General features: G+C 37.0%; 1 protein-coding gene across 1 annotated transcript in view; it reads right to left on the reverse strand.

Moving 5' to 3' along the window:
* Nucleotides 1-15,028, reverse strand: part of mor (SWI/SNF- related protein mor) — a 385,701-nt gene that overhangs the window by 118,487 nt on the left and 252,186 nt on the right. Inside the window, exon 20 of the mRNA XM_090390116.1 lies at nucleotides 10,115-10,237. Within this exon, the coding sequence (XP_090246242.1) occupies nucleotides 10,115-10,237 (123 nt within the window). The remainder of the gene's footprint in view (nucleotides 1-10,114; nucleotides 10,238-15,028) is intronic.

Genomic DNA, 15,028 nt, shown 5'->3' on the forward strand with positions numbered 1-15,028 from the left:
AGCAACTGAAATGCATCTAGTTTTTTATCACTTCAATATGCGGCAAAGGAATGAAGGCACTGATATTGAATGGTTACCATTAGTACTCAGATAATTAACAAACTGAATGAGTATTTTGCATCTACATTTGCACATGAGGAGTTATTAAGGGAGGAATATGCCAGAAGTTTATCAAACTGTAACAGCATGCTTAATGATTTTGTAATAACTGAGAGCAAAGTGGAGGAGAAATTTAAGAAACGCTCCTAGGGTGGATGAGATCTATCCAGTTATATTAAAGGAGATGGCAAAGGAACTAAGCAAACCCTTAGCCATAATTATGAGAGCATCCTTGGACTCAGGGGAAGTCCCCACAGACTGGAGATGTGCAAATGTATCCACAATTCAAAAAGGGGGGATCGAAGGGGGACAGAGTAATTACAGACCAGTTAGTTTAACTACTGTTCTGAGTAAAATAATGGAGTCACTGGTTAAAGATGCATTGCAGGATCATCTAGTCAAGACTGCAGCAATAATTCAGACACAGCATGGGTTTGTTAAGGGAAAGTCTTGTCTGACAAATTTGATAGGATATTATGATGTGGTTACAAAGGAACTGTATGCAAAAAATAATTTTGATATCATATACTTGGATTTCAGGAAAGCTTTTGGCACTGTTGCGCATGGAAGACTACTGTACAAATTGGAGCAGAATGGTATTAAGGGTAAGTTGCTACAATGGATAAAAGGATGCTTGAGTGGGAGAAGACAGAAAGTGGTAATCAATGGACGCTGCTCTTCATGGACTAATGTTATTAGTGGAGGCCCACAGGGTTAAGTGTTGGCCCACTGTTGTTTTGTATATATATATCAATGTTATTGATGAAGGTATATCAGGTTTAGTGTTGAAGTTTGCAGATGATACAAAGGTTGGCAGGGTTGTTAATGACAGTAATAGCAGTGTGCTACTGCAACAGGATCTAGAAAATTGGGGCAGATGGGCTAAGAAGTGGCAACTGAAGTTTAGCATTGACAAATGCAAAGTACTGCATATGGGGTAGAAGTAACCCCAGAGGAACATACCAAATGTGTGGTACTACACTTAGGGTGGTAGAAAATGAAAAAGACCTGGGAGTAATTGTGCAGTCAGATAGGCAGTTTTCTGAGCAATGCAGACAGGCTGCAAGAGCAGGTCATGGGGTTTTGTCAATAATATACAGGAATTTTGCTAGCAGGAAAAAGGAGGTGATTATCCCTTTGTATAAGGCAATGGTCAGGCCATGACTTGAGTACTGCATACAGGTGTGAAGGCCTCATTTTAGGAAGGATGTAGGTTTGCTTGAGCATGTACAGAGAAGGGCAACAAGATTGGTGAGGGGAACGAAGGGGTCCTCTTACCAAGAGAGGCTTAAGTTCTGCAAATTGCAGCAGCTGGAGACTAGGCACCTGTGAGGTGATCTGATTAAGGTGTGTAAGGCCTTGAATGGGTTGAGCACGCTGAATTCTGATGGGATTCTTCTGCTTGCTCAGATTACAAACCTAAGGGGGAATAAATTCAAATTGAGGAAAGACAGCTATAGAATAGATGTGCGGAAATTTTCCTTTAGCCAGCAGGTGGTTTATTTTCTGGAACAAACTTCCACCTGTCATTGTGGAAATTGATAGCTTAAATAAATTCAAGGAGGAACTGGACAACCTTTTAGAGGGAATGATTGTGTGAATTTTTTTTTTTTTTTTTTCGCTCATGTTACATAAGCTCATACGCTTGCTTTCTTGCATCACATGCCTCTTTTACTGCCATTTTGATAACAATGGATAAGAAAAATATCTATTCTAAAGAGATCATTCCTATGCTAACAATGAATTCTATTGTTTTAACTTTCATTCCGCATATGATGTTATGAGATGATGAGATGTTTTTGTAATAAATCTACAAAATAAAATGCATGACACTGATCGACATGTTCCTTATTTGTATATTTTAATTTCCAGCCAAGTTGTATTGTGGCACTTCAAAGCACCATAATAAAACTTTGCTATTATGTTCACTTGTATTTGTAAAATACAAGTAAACATAATAGCATTACAGCTCTGGTTCATACTATCTTGTTTACTTGTATGAAGATTAATATTTAGATCATGAGGACAACCACAGGAAAACGCTGCAAAATAATTTCAGCTTATCATGAGCATAATGTATAATGACAACATGCTGACTAGTATATTATCTGCTTACATAATCTATGCAGGTGCAGTTATCTAAACTGAATTAACATAAATTATCAACTCAATTTAGATAAAAATGAGGAGGAAATTTAAATTGATTTGTGCAAAATTATTGACCTTCTTTGGCAAACAAGGGTATGAAGTGCCAATGTATTATGTCTGTATATTGCATATGTGTGTTTCTAAAAATATTTTGTAAAGCAAGTAAGATAAGCACACATGTCAGCTACTGATTTTGAGACATTTTTTAAAGCAGTTAAGTAGACTTTTAATTACTCAAACATTATTTATTCTTGTCAGCTTTTTTGTTTCAAATTAATAGTGCAGTTATTATTTGGATTTATCTCATAAAGTAGCAAGCAAAACTGTTCCTTACTTGGCCTTGGAAATTACTCAAAGATGAGAGCCAAAGTAGCAGAGAATTCTGCCACTACTGTTCACTGCATCAATATAAGAATAATAAAAATATTGTTTAATATTCATTTATGCAATTCTGTAAGGGTATAATTAACATTAGAACTAAATTTTAAAAGACACTTGACCCATAAAATAAATATAGTGCAATAATTAAAGCTGTTGATAAGGTTACAGGTGCTATTTTTACTTCTGTGTAAATATTCGTATACAGTGATGAGGTTCATAGGAATAAAAATAGGCAACATGCTATTTTTATTCCTATGAACCTCACCACTGCTATACAAAATAAAAAACAAAAAACGAAAAAAAAAAAAAAAAAAAAAAATGGCATTACTCAATCCCACCTCGTCACCCAAAGAGGCACATGCCCATACCCAAAGAATGAGTGCCACTAAAATAAAATACCACCCAAATAAACTATAAAGTAACAAAGAGCCTAAATCACTATCTTTTCAAGGGACATCAGCCCTTGCAAACCCTGCAAAAAGGGTTATTTCAACTACTGATTGCTATCTTATCAAAATATCACTGGATGTCCTCAAACATTAAGAGGAATAATGAATAAAGATAAAATACACTATTGGCTACTGCCCTCTATGGAATAAATAAACATAATAAACAAAGTGCAGATTTATACGTTAACTGCTCCAATCGGCAAATCCAAAAGAACATGTAAATATGCAACTTAAAATTAAAAAATCATATCGGGAGGAGGTCTGGACAAAATTTATTATGGAAAATTAAAATGGCTATATCATTTCAAATTAACTATAATCCTACAAGCAGCTTTAATTATTTTGCAGTATTTATTTCTTGGTTCAAGTGTTTAAAATTTTATTTGAAATGATATAACCATGTTTTCATTTTCCATAATAAATTTAACATTACAACTGTTTTTCTTAAGTCTATATACTAAATTTTAACAATTTAAATTATGAACTGTGATTTTTTTTAATGTGGCTCAGTACATAAAATGAGGCTCTGTTAGCTACTTGCAGCTTATAAAAGCTGTAAACAGCTAACAGTTTACAAATGAAGATGCATACAAGTTCTTAGCAGATGATAGCACCCTTCCACTCTAAATAAAATGAGAATATTTATTTGTTTCAAAGTTACTTCACATTTCACAGTTCCCATTCTTGGAGTGTTGATCATTAAAATTGAAATAAAAACTTCTCTTACCTCAAAAAGATTCATATCACACAAATCCATTTTTCCATGCAAATATTCTTCAAAAAAACTTTATTCAATATCTTTACACCAAGGCATTTGTCTTTTTAATCAGCCAGTTCACAAGTATTTCTTTTAAAATTCTTTAGCAAACATTATTAGTTTGAATCAACAAATTGAAAAAGAATAAACTTTATAACTGCCAACATAATATTATCCAGATACATTAGCTTTTAATGTAAATGTACTTGCATATCTCTTAGTTTAATGTGGTATTTTAATTTAAATTTAAGCTAAAATCACACCTCAGATACAGAATTATTAATGTTATGGCCTTGCATACTTCATAAGTCATCTACCTTTCATTATTTCATCCCTCTACCTTTTAAAGAATCCAACCCCTATCACTATAGATAAGCACTGCTGACAACAATGCAAAAGTCAGTTTAGTAAATGCAGTAAATCAACCTTGAAAGAAGTATGGGAAACACATAAGCAGGTAAATATCGAAAAATTATAAGTGCAAGTAAAAGTGTGCAAAAATTATTGGATATTTTATATAATATAGTGGATTATCTAGGATTACAAGGTAAACAATAATAAATTATTATTCCATTCATTCATTCATTCATTTGGCAGTACTTCTTATATGTACTGCTTACAACAATATCCAAGACATGCACTATACAATTGCTTGCTTTTATGAAGAATAATTAAATGGAAGTAAATGAAGATAGAAAGCTCATAGCAGACTCACACAAATTTCATAAATTCTATGTGCAACTTCTAGAGTACCCCAGGAGCATTTTTACTGTACTTGCATATCTCTTAGTTTAACGTGGTATTTTAATTTAAATTTAAGCTAAAATCACACCTCAGATCCAGAAAAGAAGAACTCAGGGTAGCGGTAATGTTTTGGTTCAGGGAAACTGCCAAGGACAGGGTTTTTTTTGTTTTTTTTTACAATGTGCACTACTTACTGCATGGTTACAGAGCCATATGTAGCAGGACATGATACAACCAAAAGGGATGCTTTTTGTGTTTTTGATGGAGAGCATTAGGAGATTAAGTGCAAATTCAATATTCTGATAAGCAAATATGAGAGCTTGAAGAACAGGATTAATGGCACTAAAGGAAATGCAATGAAGGACTCAAGAAGCTATACTTGCTGTATAGTTTAATGCCCAGCTCAATGTTTGAGACAACACATGTACACTGGACAACAGAGGACCCCTAGTGGAAGAAAGTGCTGGTCCCACCTGAAGAGCCACTGTCATAACTCTATTGTTGGGAAAGGGGAAAATATATTGTGCAAAACAGATAGGTGTAATAGGATACAAAAAAGGTGATATCATCACAGGTGATCTGAAAATTTATTTAATAAGAACAGAGAAATGTTGTGGAAAAAACTGCAAGTTAGGATTAAATTTGAAAGTGCCTGGAATTTTGTCAAGACTTGACAGTAGGGAGTACATGATGAGAACTTTTACAATCAATTCGGACCTAGAAAGAGGGCGCAAAGGTTCATGGAGTAGAATTTTTCTCAGCATGGTTTGTGCTTGTTAACAGTTGAGACTATTTTTATAGGGATGAGATTCACTTAAAATAGAAGGGGTGCAAGAATATTTGCTGATGATAGAGCAGTATAGATGCTAGAGACAGTATTACGTGATTTGGAAAACTAAGTTTTGGGAGGGGATACTCAGACCAATAGTTTAATGACAGCTGCAAGCAGAGGTGAAATTAATTCTTATGCTGCTTCTATTGAGACATACAGTAACCTGAAGAGCATTTCTATATTAGAGTTACTAAGAGCCTACATAGGCACACATATACTTGCTTGTACACTAATGCTAGGAGTATTGTAAATAAATAATTTGATTAATTGGAAGTATTGGTAAACTCATCTAATACAAACATTACGTGGAGATCAGAAACAGGGTGCCATTAAGACATAAGGGATGCCAAAATTAAATATTCAAATATATACATTGCATTCACCATATGGTGAATACAATGTGTACAAAAAAGACAGACATATGATGGGGGAGTTATGTAAGGGAGTGTACAACCCACAACCTACATGCAGTCCACTTCTTCACTTTGTGTGGCCTGCAGCCATGTGGGCAGTCCTATCTGGTATGCATTCTGAGTTTAAAACTAGCACCATAAAATATAGCTAATGTGAACAATATAAAAAATTATGTTCCTGTAGTGTTATGAGATGTTTTCTGCATTTACACAAGAAATGTATGTTTGACTAAATGAACATTACATGGAATCAGAGATGTGACATAGCCAGTTCACTAAAAAAATCAGTGAGATCAGTAATATGGTTTCCTTTTAGTTTTGCATGTATGGCATGGTACAGGTCAAGTGCTGATGCTGCATTTGTTTCAGGTCAACCTATTAATGCTAAAGTTTGATTTCAGATATTGCTTAAATGCTAATGTTACTGCAGCCACAGGTGAAAACATTTTCAATTTTTTGAAAATGTTTTCACCTGTGGACTGTGTTAAGAAGGCTCAATTCAAGTGTACTCTATGCAAGGAAGCCAGTGGTTTCTATCCCATTAACCCAAAAACACTGCACAGCTTGTCAAAATTGGTGCCACAAACATGTGACTTGGAGCACTGACATTTGGGGGTACAGAGTACAGGTCTGCTCTCTGATGAGTCCTGTTTTAGCCTACAAACAGATCCTAGATGTTTCATCTGGAGATTAGGAATACAGTACCATTCCTCCAACACATCAAAGAAAGGGACACTTATGGTGGAGGTAGTGTTCTCACGTGGGACAGAATAATGATCAATAGCCGCACCCCTACATGTTTTTGATAGGGGTACCATACCTGCACAGAGGTATGGAAAACTGATCCTCAAACCCTATGTGTCGCATTTCAGTAGTGCAGTTGGCATAGATTTTCTCGTCATGCACAACAACACCACTGCACACAGAGCTGAAGTGGTGAAGGAATATTTTGAAACTAAAGATATCCAATGACTGCCGTGACCAGCATGATCACCAGACTCAAATCTGATCGAACATATATGAGATGCCCTTGGGTGTCGCATTGCATGCTGACAGCCAACTCCTCAATCACTTGGTGACCTACGCTGGTGGAAGAATAGGATTTGTTGCCACAGAATGTTATACACATCCTTATATCGAGCACGGTTCACCACTGTCAGGACTGTTTATCCATTGGAGAGCCATATGTCATACTCATGTCATGTGATGATATTTTTCAGCATCTTGTCTCAACTTCTGTAGTGTGACCTTTGTAGTAATTCTTATACAACCCCCTATAAATGTCCCTTATACCTGTCCGAAGTTTCTCACTGTCTCCTGATTTCACCATTATTCTATGGTACACCTCCATACCAAATTTTGTTCCACTTCATTGCAAGCTTCAAATTACACAACGTTTTCTATGTGTTCTGTCAATTTGTCAAGCAGTGTATCTATATTGAAAACCTCAAGCACAAGAGGTATGCTATAGTACTTGGTATCATGTATGGGTTGAAGGCTCAGAACATGAAAGAAGATACTTGTTTGTTGCAAGATGTCCAACAATATCCAATGAAAGATGTCCAACGAAATACAGTTTTGAATTTCTGTAGAATGTAATTTTCAGAAAATACATGAAGGCACGTTGTTCCAGAAAAAACAAGTCAATTTCTTTCATTATATGCTTCATTTAGGCACTTTTTGTGGAACACTCAATTGTTGCTTTAAACTTTTAACACAGGTGAAAACACACAATGTGGATAATTTTAATACAGAAGAAAAGCATTCATGGGCAAATCTGCACATTGTGCAGGCTGAAAGGTCCAGAATTCATTGCTACTTGTTATTGGGTGGTTTGTTCTGAGTTGTGAAATGCATGGGGGGGGGACCTTTATTGACCTTTGGAAATACACTTCCAAAGGTCAATAAAGATTTGTATTCACCCAGAAGTTTGTTTGTTTGTTATTTGATTTTTAGGAGTATTAGCAACTAAGGCCATATTGCTCCGGGGATATGCAGTGGTCATCCCCTGACCTTTCCACATCCTCCGTATTTGGTGGGCACGGGCTCGAACCCCAGTCTAATCAAGAAGCGTGTGCTACATACTGCTGCTCCTGCCCACCTGGCTACGGAGGCGCCTCACCCAGAAGTAGTTGTGAGAGAAGGTTGAAATAAATACCATGTATTACCCTTTTTCAACATAGACACAAGACAAAATGACATTTTTGCCACCTCTCAATACAATTCCAAAGTCCTCTGACTGTCCTTCAAACAATAACATGGCAGCAGAAATCACCTCATCATCGTCAGCAAAATGTTTTTGGACACATATCACTGCAGGATGCAAGGAACATTATCGTGGCACAGGTGCACACCTTTTGACAGCTTTCCCCATCTATTTTCTTGGAGCAGCATAGCTTTATGAGCAGGTTGGAATAATACTTCACAGTTACAGTACAGCCCTTTTGAAGGTAATCTGTTAGTATTACACCATGCTGATCCCAAAAAACTGACAGCACTTGGTTGCACCTTTGCCCTTTGGGGGTGGGTTAATTCTGCATACTTCCATTGTTTTGACATCTTCTTAGTTTTGATATCATAGTAATGGATCCAAGTTTCTTCTATGGTGACTATCCATGAAAAAAAAAACAAACTCGCCTTGCTTTTCCTGGCACATTGCCCTTTCATTCTTCTGGTAAGAGGTCAAAATTCTGGGTACCCATTTAGTAAATACTTTATATGTATGCAACTGTTTGGAGCTCTACAGCTAGTTCTTTGATGCTAATACAGCAATCACTTAGGATTAATGCCCCAATTCTTGCAATACTCTCTTCTGTTATGGTAGCTGCTGAGCATCCTGGGAGTTCTTCATCGTGCACTGAGGTTCTTCCACATTTGAACTGTTTATACCAATGTGCAACAACAGCACTGTAACCTGGGGAGTCTTCTCCATAAACAATGACCATTTCTTTGTGGATTGCTTTAAGTGATTTCCCTTGCAGCTAGAAGAATCAAATCACTGATAAGTATTCCATTTTATCGATTGAGACACTTCATTCTTTGTTCAGTGCTACAAAGAAAAAAATGAATTGTCAGATTGAAACCAAAATTTGTATGATTTCTACAGAGATGTCAAGATATCAAACCAAAAAAAAAAAAAAAAAAAAAAAACCATCTTTCCATCACAACTACTTCTGGGTGAGCGATCTTTTTTGAAAAAAAGATGATCATAACCTTTCCTTGAGAGGCGATAACTTTTGATTTTTTTCAGTGTTGGCGATGATGTAGAGCTTTGTTGCTTACCCTGTGGATCAAAATGATGAAGCCATGACTCATCTGCTGTTATCACCTTGTGCAGACACTCGCCATCTTTAGTAACCATCTGTTGCAGCTCCCGACAAACTTCCATGCGAACTTACTATTGCTGAAGTATGAGTAGTCTTGGAATCCAGCATGCACAAACATGTGTCATATGAAAATGGTTGTGGAATATACCGTGCATGCTTCCTACTAATATTCTCAACATCTCTGCCAGTTGCCTTACCATCATACGACAATCTTCTCTCATGATTACAGAAGCAGTGTTTATGGTTTCTGTGGTTGACAGCAGTGGTTGGAGCTCCAGGACTGCTTATTTTTGTGACTGAATCACATCCATCTTTAAGCATTCTAAACCACCTGTGAGGTGTGCTATATATTACCACAGATTTTCCAGAAGCCTTTTAACATTTCATACCTTTCAGCAAATGTTTTCTTGAAATGGAAACAAAATATGAGAACAGCATGATGTTCTTCATGTGTCACATCCATTGTTACATAAGCGAAACTGGATAGGCATAAACTTGATCGACCACCAAGGTCACACCATGCGCGTGAGTCAACTGCACAGTTGCTACATGATGCAGCTTGGTTTGGTCTTAAATTCCACAACTCAGCTAGAAATAGCAAGCAGTAACAGTTGTTCCTTAAAAATTATGATCATTCTTTATTGAATAGCCCTTGTAGATACACCAAAAGTAATTCCATATATTCAGAAGCAGAGATCAAAGCAGCAGGGTGACTTTTAAGGTAGGTCAAAAAACGAATTTTCCAAAAGTTTTTGGGTAATGGCAACTTCGGAATAGGCATATTACATCAAACAGGGACTACTTCAAAAAGGACCACCAAAATTTGGATGCCCATTAAAGTAAATAATAAAAATATATATTCCTTCCCCATTTTAAAACAGCCATGTCATAAAAGTTGCGATGTACAAAATTTCATAATATTTAACATAATAAATAAACCAAATTATAAGAAAAGAGGTAGTTACCCATTGCGGCCTTTGCAGCAGCAGCTGCTACACGAGGATCCACAACAGAAGCAAGAAATGCCACAGTGCTCATAATGGGATTACCAGCTTTGGAGAAGGGAATAGGCTGGTAAGCCAATGGACCTGAAATAAATAATTTTAATTTAATCAATCACAAAAGATTGATTTATTGCATTTAATTATTGCATATTAGAGCATAGAGGAAATGGGATTGCATTGCACTACAAGTAGTGCAACGCAATCCCATTTCCTCTATGTTCTAATATGTTGTGTAGTTGTGTATTCTACCAGTAATCATTTATTTTGAGCCTTATGATTCCTCAGTTGTTTTTTTAAGGATACATTTGTTAAAAAAAAAAAAAAAAAAAACTAATATAAGATAAAATCTCCAGGCAAACAAACCTCTATAAGCAAAAAAAGTATCCCTTTCAAGGGAGTTTTCTTGTTGGTTTCATCGCTGAAATATTTATAACAGCATGCAAACTCTGAATATGCATAACATTAATCAACTTTAATAAAACTTTCACAATAATGTATTTTTTCAAATATCCCATGCCTTTTAATAAAACAGGCACCTACATTTTTTTAAGATATGAATATTTTTGAAAAAAAGAAAAAAATTATCTGAATTTATTTCCTACAAAAAAAAAAAAAAAAACTTTTTTTGTAATTATTTTCAGTTCTTCACTAACCATGAAAGATCATAACCACACGCTTAGAACAATACTCTATAGCAGCATTTCTCAACTGGTGGTATGAGCACTACTGGTGGTACGTGGAAAAAGATCTGGTGGTACGTGAATAACAGACGGTTGAATTTTTTAAATTTATAAAATTATGAAAAATAAAACATTAAAAATTCTCCCTCTAAAGGTAAATAATTTCGTTTTACCTATCTTTTTTCAACCTAACAGGAGTTCATAAATCATGTGTTTTGTGATTTATTGCATTTAACTGTTATTGATTATAATTAAATCATCATGTTAATCAAATATTTTATAGTTTATTTTGTATTGTTTTGTTTAATATTTGTTATTTAGTTTTTCAATTTTTGTATTAAAAATTAAATAAAAATATGTATAGTTTATAACATAGCTTTATAAACTTTAGCTTTATGGTCATCAGGCAACACAGAGGCAGCTCCCTAGGCAGAATGTGCTGGTCCCACAGGAACTAGTAGTTGTCGGTGACTCTATTGTCAGGGAAGCGGGGAACATGTTTTGTAAAAAGGATAGGTGGAATAGGACCAGGGTATGTCTGTCAGGGGCAAAGGTTGATGACGTTGTAGAGCGGATATCATCTTTTAAGGGCACAAAAGGTGATATAGTTGTACACGTTGGCACTAATGATATAAAGAGTAGGAGACCGGCGGAATTACTTAGCAAGTACAGGTCACTGTTGAAAAAAAGCCGTGAATTAGGGTTGAATTTGAAAGTGTCTGCAATTCTGCCAAGACACGATAGGAGGGAGTATATGATGAGAGCCTTGTCGATCAATTCGGCCCTGGAGGGATTGTGCAAGTCTCAAGGGGTAGAATTTTTTTCAGCCTGGACTGTACTTGTTAACAGGAGAGATTGCTTCTACAGGGATGGGATACACTTAAATAGAAAGGGTGCAAGAATTTTTGCTGATGCTATTGAGGCAGTGTTAGGTGGGTCGGAAAACTGCTAGTTGGGAGGGATACAAGGACTAATAGATTAACAGTAGCCACTGGCAGAGGTGGAAGTGATTCTTGCACTGCTTCTATTGAAATGAGCAGAAGCCTGAAAAACAAGATGCAGGATATTTCAGAGACTGCTGGGAGTCATTGCGGTACAAGTAAACACATGGGTTGTGTTAGGGTAGACAAGAATAGGAACAGGTGCATGTATACCTGCGTGTACACCAATGCTAGGAGTTTGGTAAATAAATTTGATGAATTTGAGGTATTGCTCAAAACATCAAAGGCAGATATTGTTGGGATATCAGAGACGTGGTGTCACACAGATATGAGGAATGCGGAACTGGAATTTGGGGAATACAATGTGTATAGAAAGGATAGACAGGACAGGAGGGGAGGAGGGGTTATGCTATTAGTTAGGAAACACAAAGTTCAAGGAAGTGAAGCCAGTCGACATCGATGGACAGGGCAGTGTCGAGTCAGTTTGGTGTGACATAAGCATAGGGAAATCAAAATTGAGAGTAGGAGTGTGCTATAGGCCTAATGACTCTGATGAGTATAATAAGATATTGTACAGGGAAATAGAGTGGGCCAGTAAATCAGAGAGTCTTATAATGGGGGATTTTAATTTCCCAGATATTGACTGGAATTTGTGGGTTGGTCACTCGCACACTAGCAAGGCTTTTGTGGATTTATTGGATGATTGTGTTCTACATCAGCATGTTCGTGAGGCAACAAGAGGGAGCAATACTCTTGATCTGATTATCAGTAGTGATTCTTCATGCATTAAGAATCTGCAGATAAATGAACCACTAGGTGGCAGTGATCACAGTGTGTTGAAGTGGGATTTACTCAAGGAGGTAACTACCATCAGAGGTAAAGGGAAGGGTTTTTGTTTTCGTAAAGGCAACTATGATGGTCTGAGACAGTATTTAAATTTTATACAGTGGGACCAACTGATGATGTTACCAACAGCAAACTCAAAATGGGAAGCATTCAAGGAACTAATCTTGGAGGCTACCAGGCTTTACATACCAACTAAGAAATCTTGTTCAAGGTTCAAGCCTAAATGGTTGTCAGATGAACTAATGAGACATGTGGCAGAGAAGAAAAATGCATGGGATACATACAAATTAATGGGTGACATGGAAGCCTATGATAGATATAAGTTGGTCTGTAACCAAGTCACAAAGGAGATTAGGCAGGCAAAGGCAGACTACGAAAAATCCTTGGCAAAGGATGCAAAGAAAAACAGAAGAGTTCTTTACCTATTTAAAATCAAGAAGGAAAGGGATGAGTCAGATTGGTCCACTGGATATTGATGGTTCAACAGTTGAGGATCCTGCTCAGGTGGCTAACAATCTAAACGAGTATTTTGCATCTACATTCACGCATGAGGAGTTATTCAGGAAGGAGAATGATGTAGATAAAGTAAACATTGGCAGTGAGCTGGATGATTTTGTAATAACTGAGAGTAAAGTGGAGGAGAGATTGTTGAGGATAAACATAAAAAAGGCACCTGGGGTGGATGGGATCTATCCAGTTATATTAAAGGAGGCAGCAAAGGAAGTAAGCAAACCCTTAGCCATAATTATGAGAGCTTCTTTGGACTCAGGGGAGGTACCCATAGACTGGAGATGTGCAAATGTAACCCCAATTCACAAAGGAGGATCAAAGGCTGACACAAGTAATTATAGACCTGTTAGTTTAACTTCTGTTCCAGGTAAATTAATGGAGGCACTGGTTAAAGAAGCACTGCAGGATCATCTAGACAAGAATTCAGTTATAGCTCAGACGCAGCATGGTTTTGTTAAGGGCAGGTCTTGCCTGACCAATTTGATTGGATACTATGATGTAGTCACAAAAGAACTGGATGCAGGGAATAACTTTGATATTATATATTTGGATCTTAGCAAGGCTTTTGATACTGTTGCACATGGAAGACTGCTGCACAAATTGGAGCAGTGTGGCATTGGAGGCAAATTGCTGCTATGGATAAGGGGATGGTTGAGTGGCAGAAGACAGAGAGTGGTAATCAATGGACACTGCTCAACGTGGACTAATGTTATTAGTGGAGTTCCTCAGGGTTCAGTGTTGGGTCCGTTGTTGTTTTCGGTGTTTATGAATGATATTGATGATGGGATATCAAGTTTAATGTCCAAGTTTGCAGATGATACAAAGGTTGGCAGGGTTGTTAAGGACACCATTGACGCTATGCTGCTGCAACAGGATCTGGAAAGGTTGAACAGATGGGCTGAGAGGTGGCAAATGAAGTTTAACATTGACAAATGTAAAGTACTACATATGGGAAACAGTAACCCCAGAGCAACGTATCAACTCTGCGGTACTACACTGACAGTGGTGGAGAATGAAAAGGACCTGGGGGTAATTGTGCAGGCAGATATGAAATTCTCTGAGCAGTGCAGACGAGCTGCAAGAGTAGCTCATGGTGTCTTGTCAATGATATACAGGAATTTTTCTAGCAGGGATAAGGAGGTGATTATTCCCTTGTATAAGGCAATGGTTAGGCCACATCTTGAGTACTGTATACAGGTCTGGAGGGCTCATTTCAAGAAGGATGTAGAGCTGCTGGAACGGGTACAGAGAAGGGCAACAAGATTAGTGAATGGAACAAAGGGTTGCTCTTACGAAGAAAGGCTTAAGTTTTGCAAATTACAGAGTCTGGAGACTAGGCTCCGGCGAGGTGATCTGATAGAGGTGTATAAGGCTTTGAATGGTTTGAGCGTGCTCAATGCCAATGGGATTCTTCATCTTGCTCAGAATAATCAGCTCAGAGTGCATAAATTCAAATTGAGGAAAGACGGATGTCGGATAGATGTGCGGAAATTTGCCTTTGGCCAGCGGGTGGTTGGTTAGTGGAACCGACTTCCATCACTTGTTGTTGAAGTTGATAGCCTAAACAAATTTAAGGCTCAACTGGACAGGTATTTCGAGCGAACGGAGGGGTGAAATGGGAGTGGTGTTTTTTTTTTTTTTTTTTTTGGCGATGCTGAATAAGCTTGCTTTCTTGCATCATATGCCTCTACTAATGCTAATGCTAATGCTTTATTATGCGAACATTCTTGACTTACCCTCTTAATACAAATACATATTTTAATGAGTGGTACCAAAATTTTTCAATTTTGCTTTTGGTGGTAGAAGTATTAAAAAAGGTTGAAAACCGGTGCGCTATAGATTATATTCATTAGTAAAGTGTACCACACCATCATCATGATCTCAAACTGCATGCAGTG

Source organism: Mastigoproctus giganteus, chromosome 2 (genome assembly GCF_048544385.1).
Source record: "Mastigoproctus giganteus isolate SK-2022 chromosome 2, ASM4854438v1, whole genome shotgun sequence".
NCBI lineage: Eukaryota > Metazoa > Arthropoda > Arachnida > Uropygi > Thelyphonidae > Mastigoproctus > Mastigoproctus giganteus.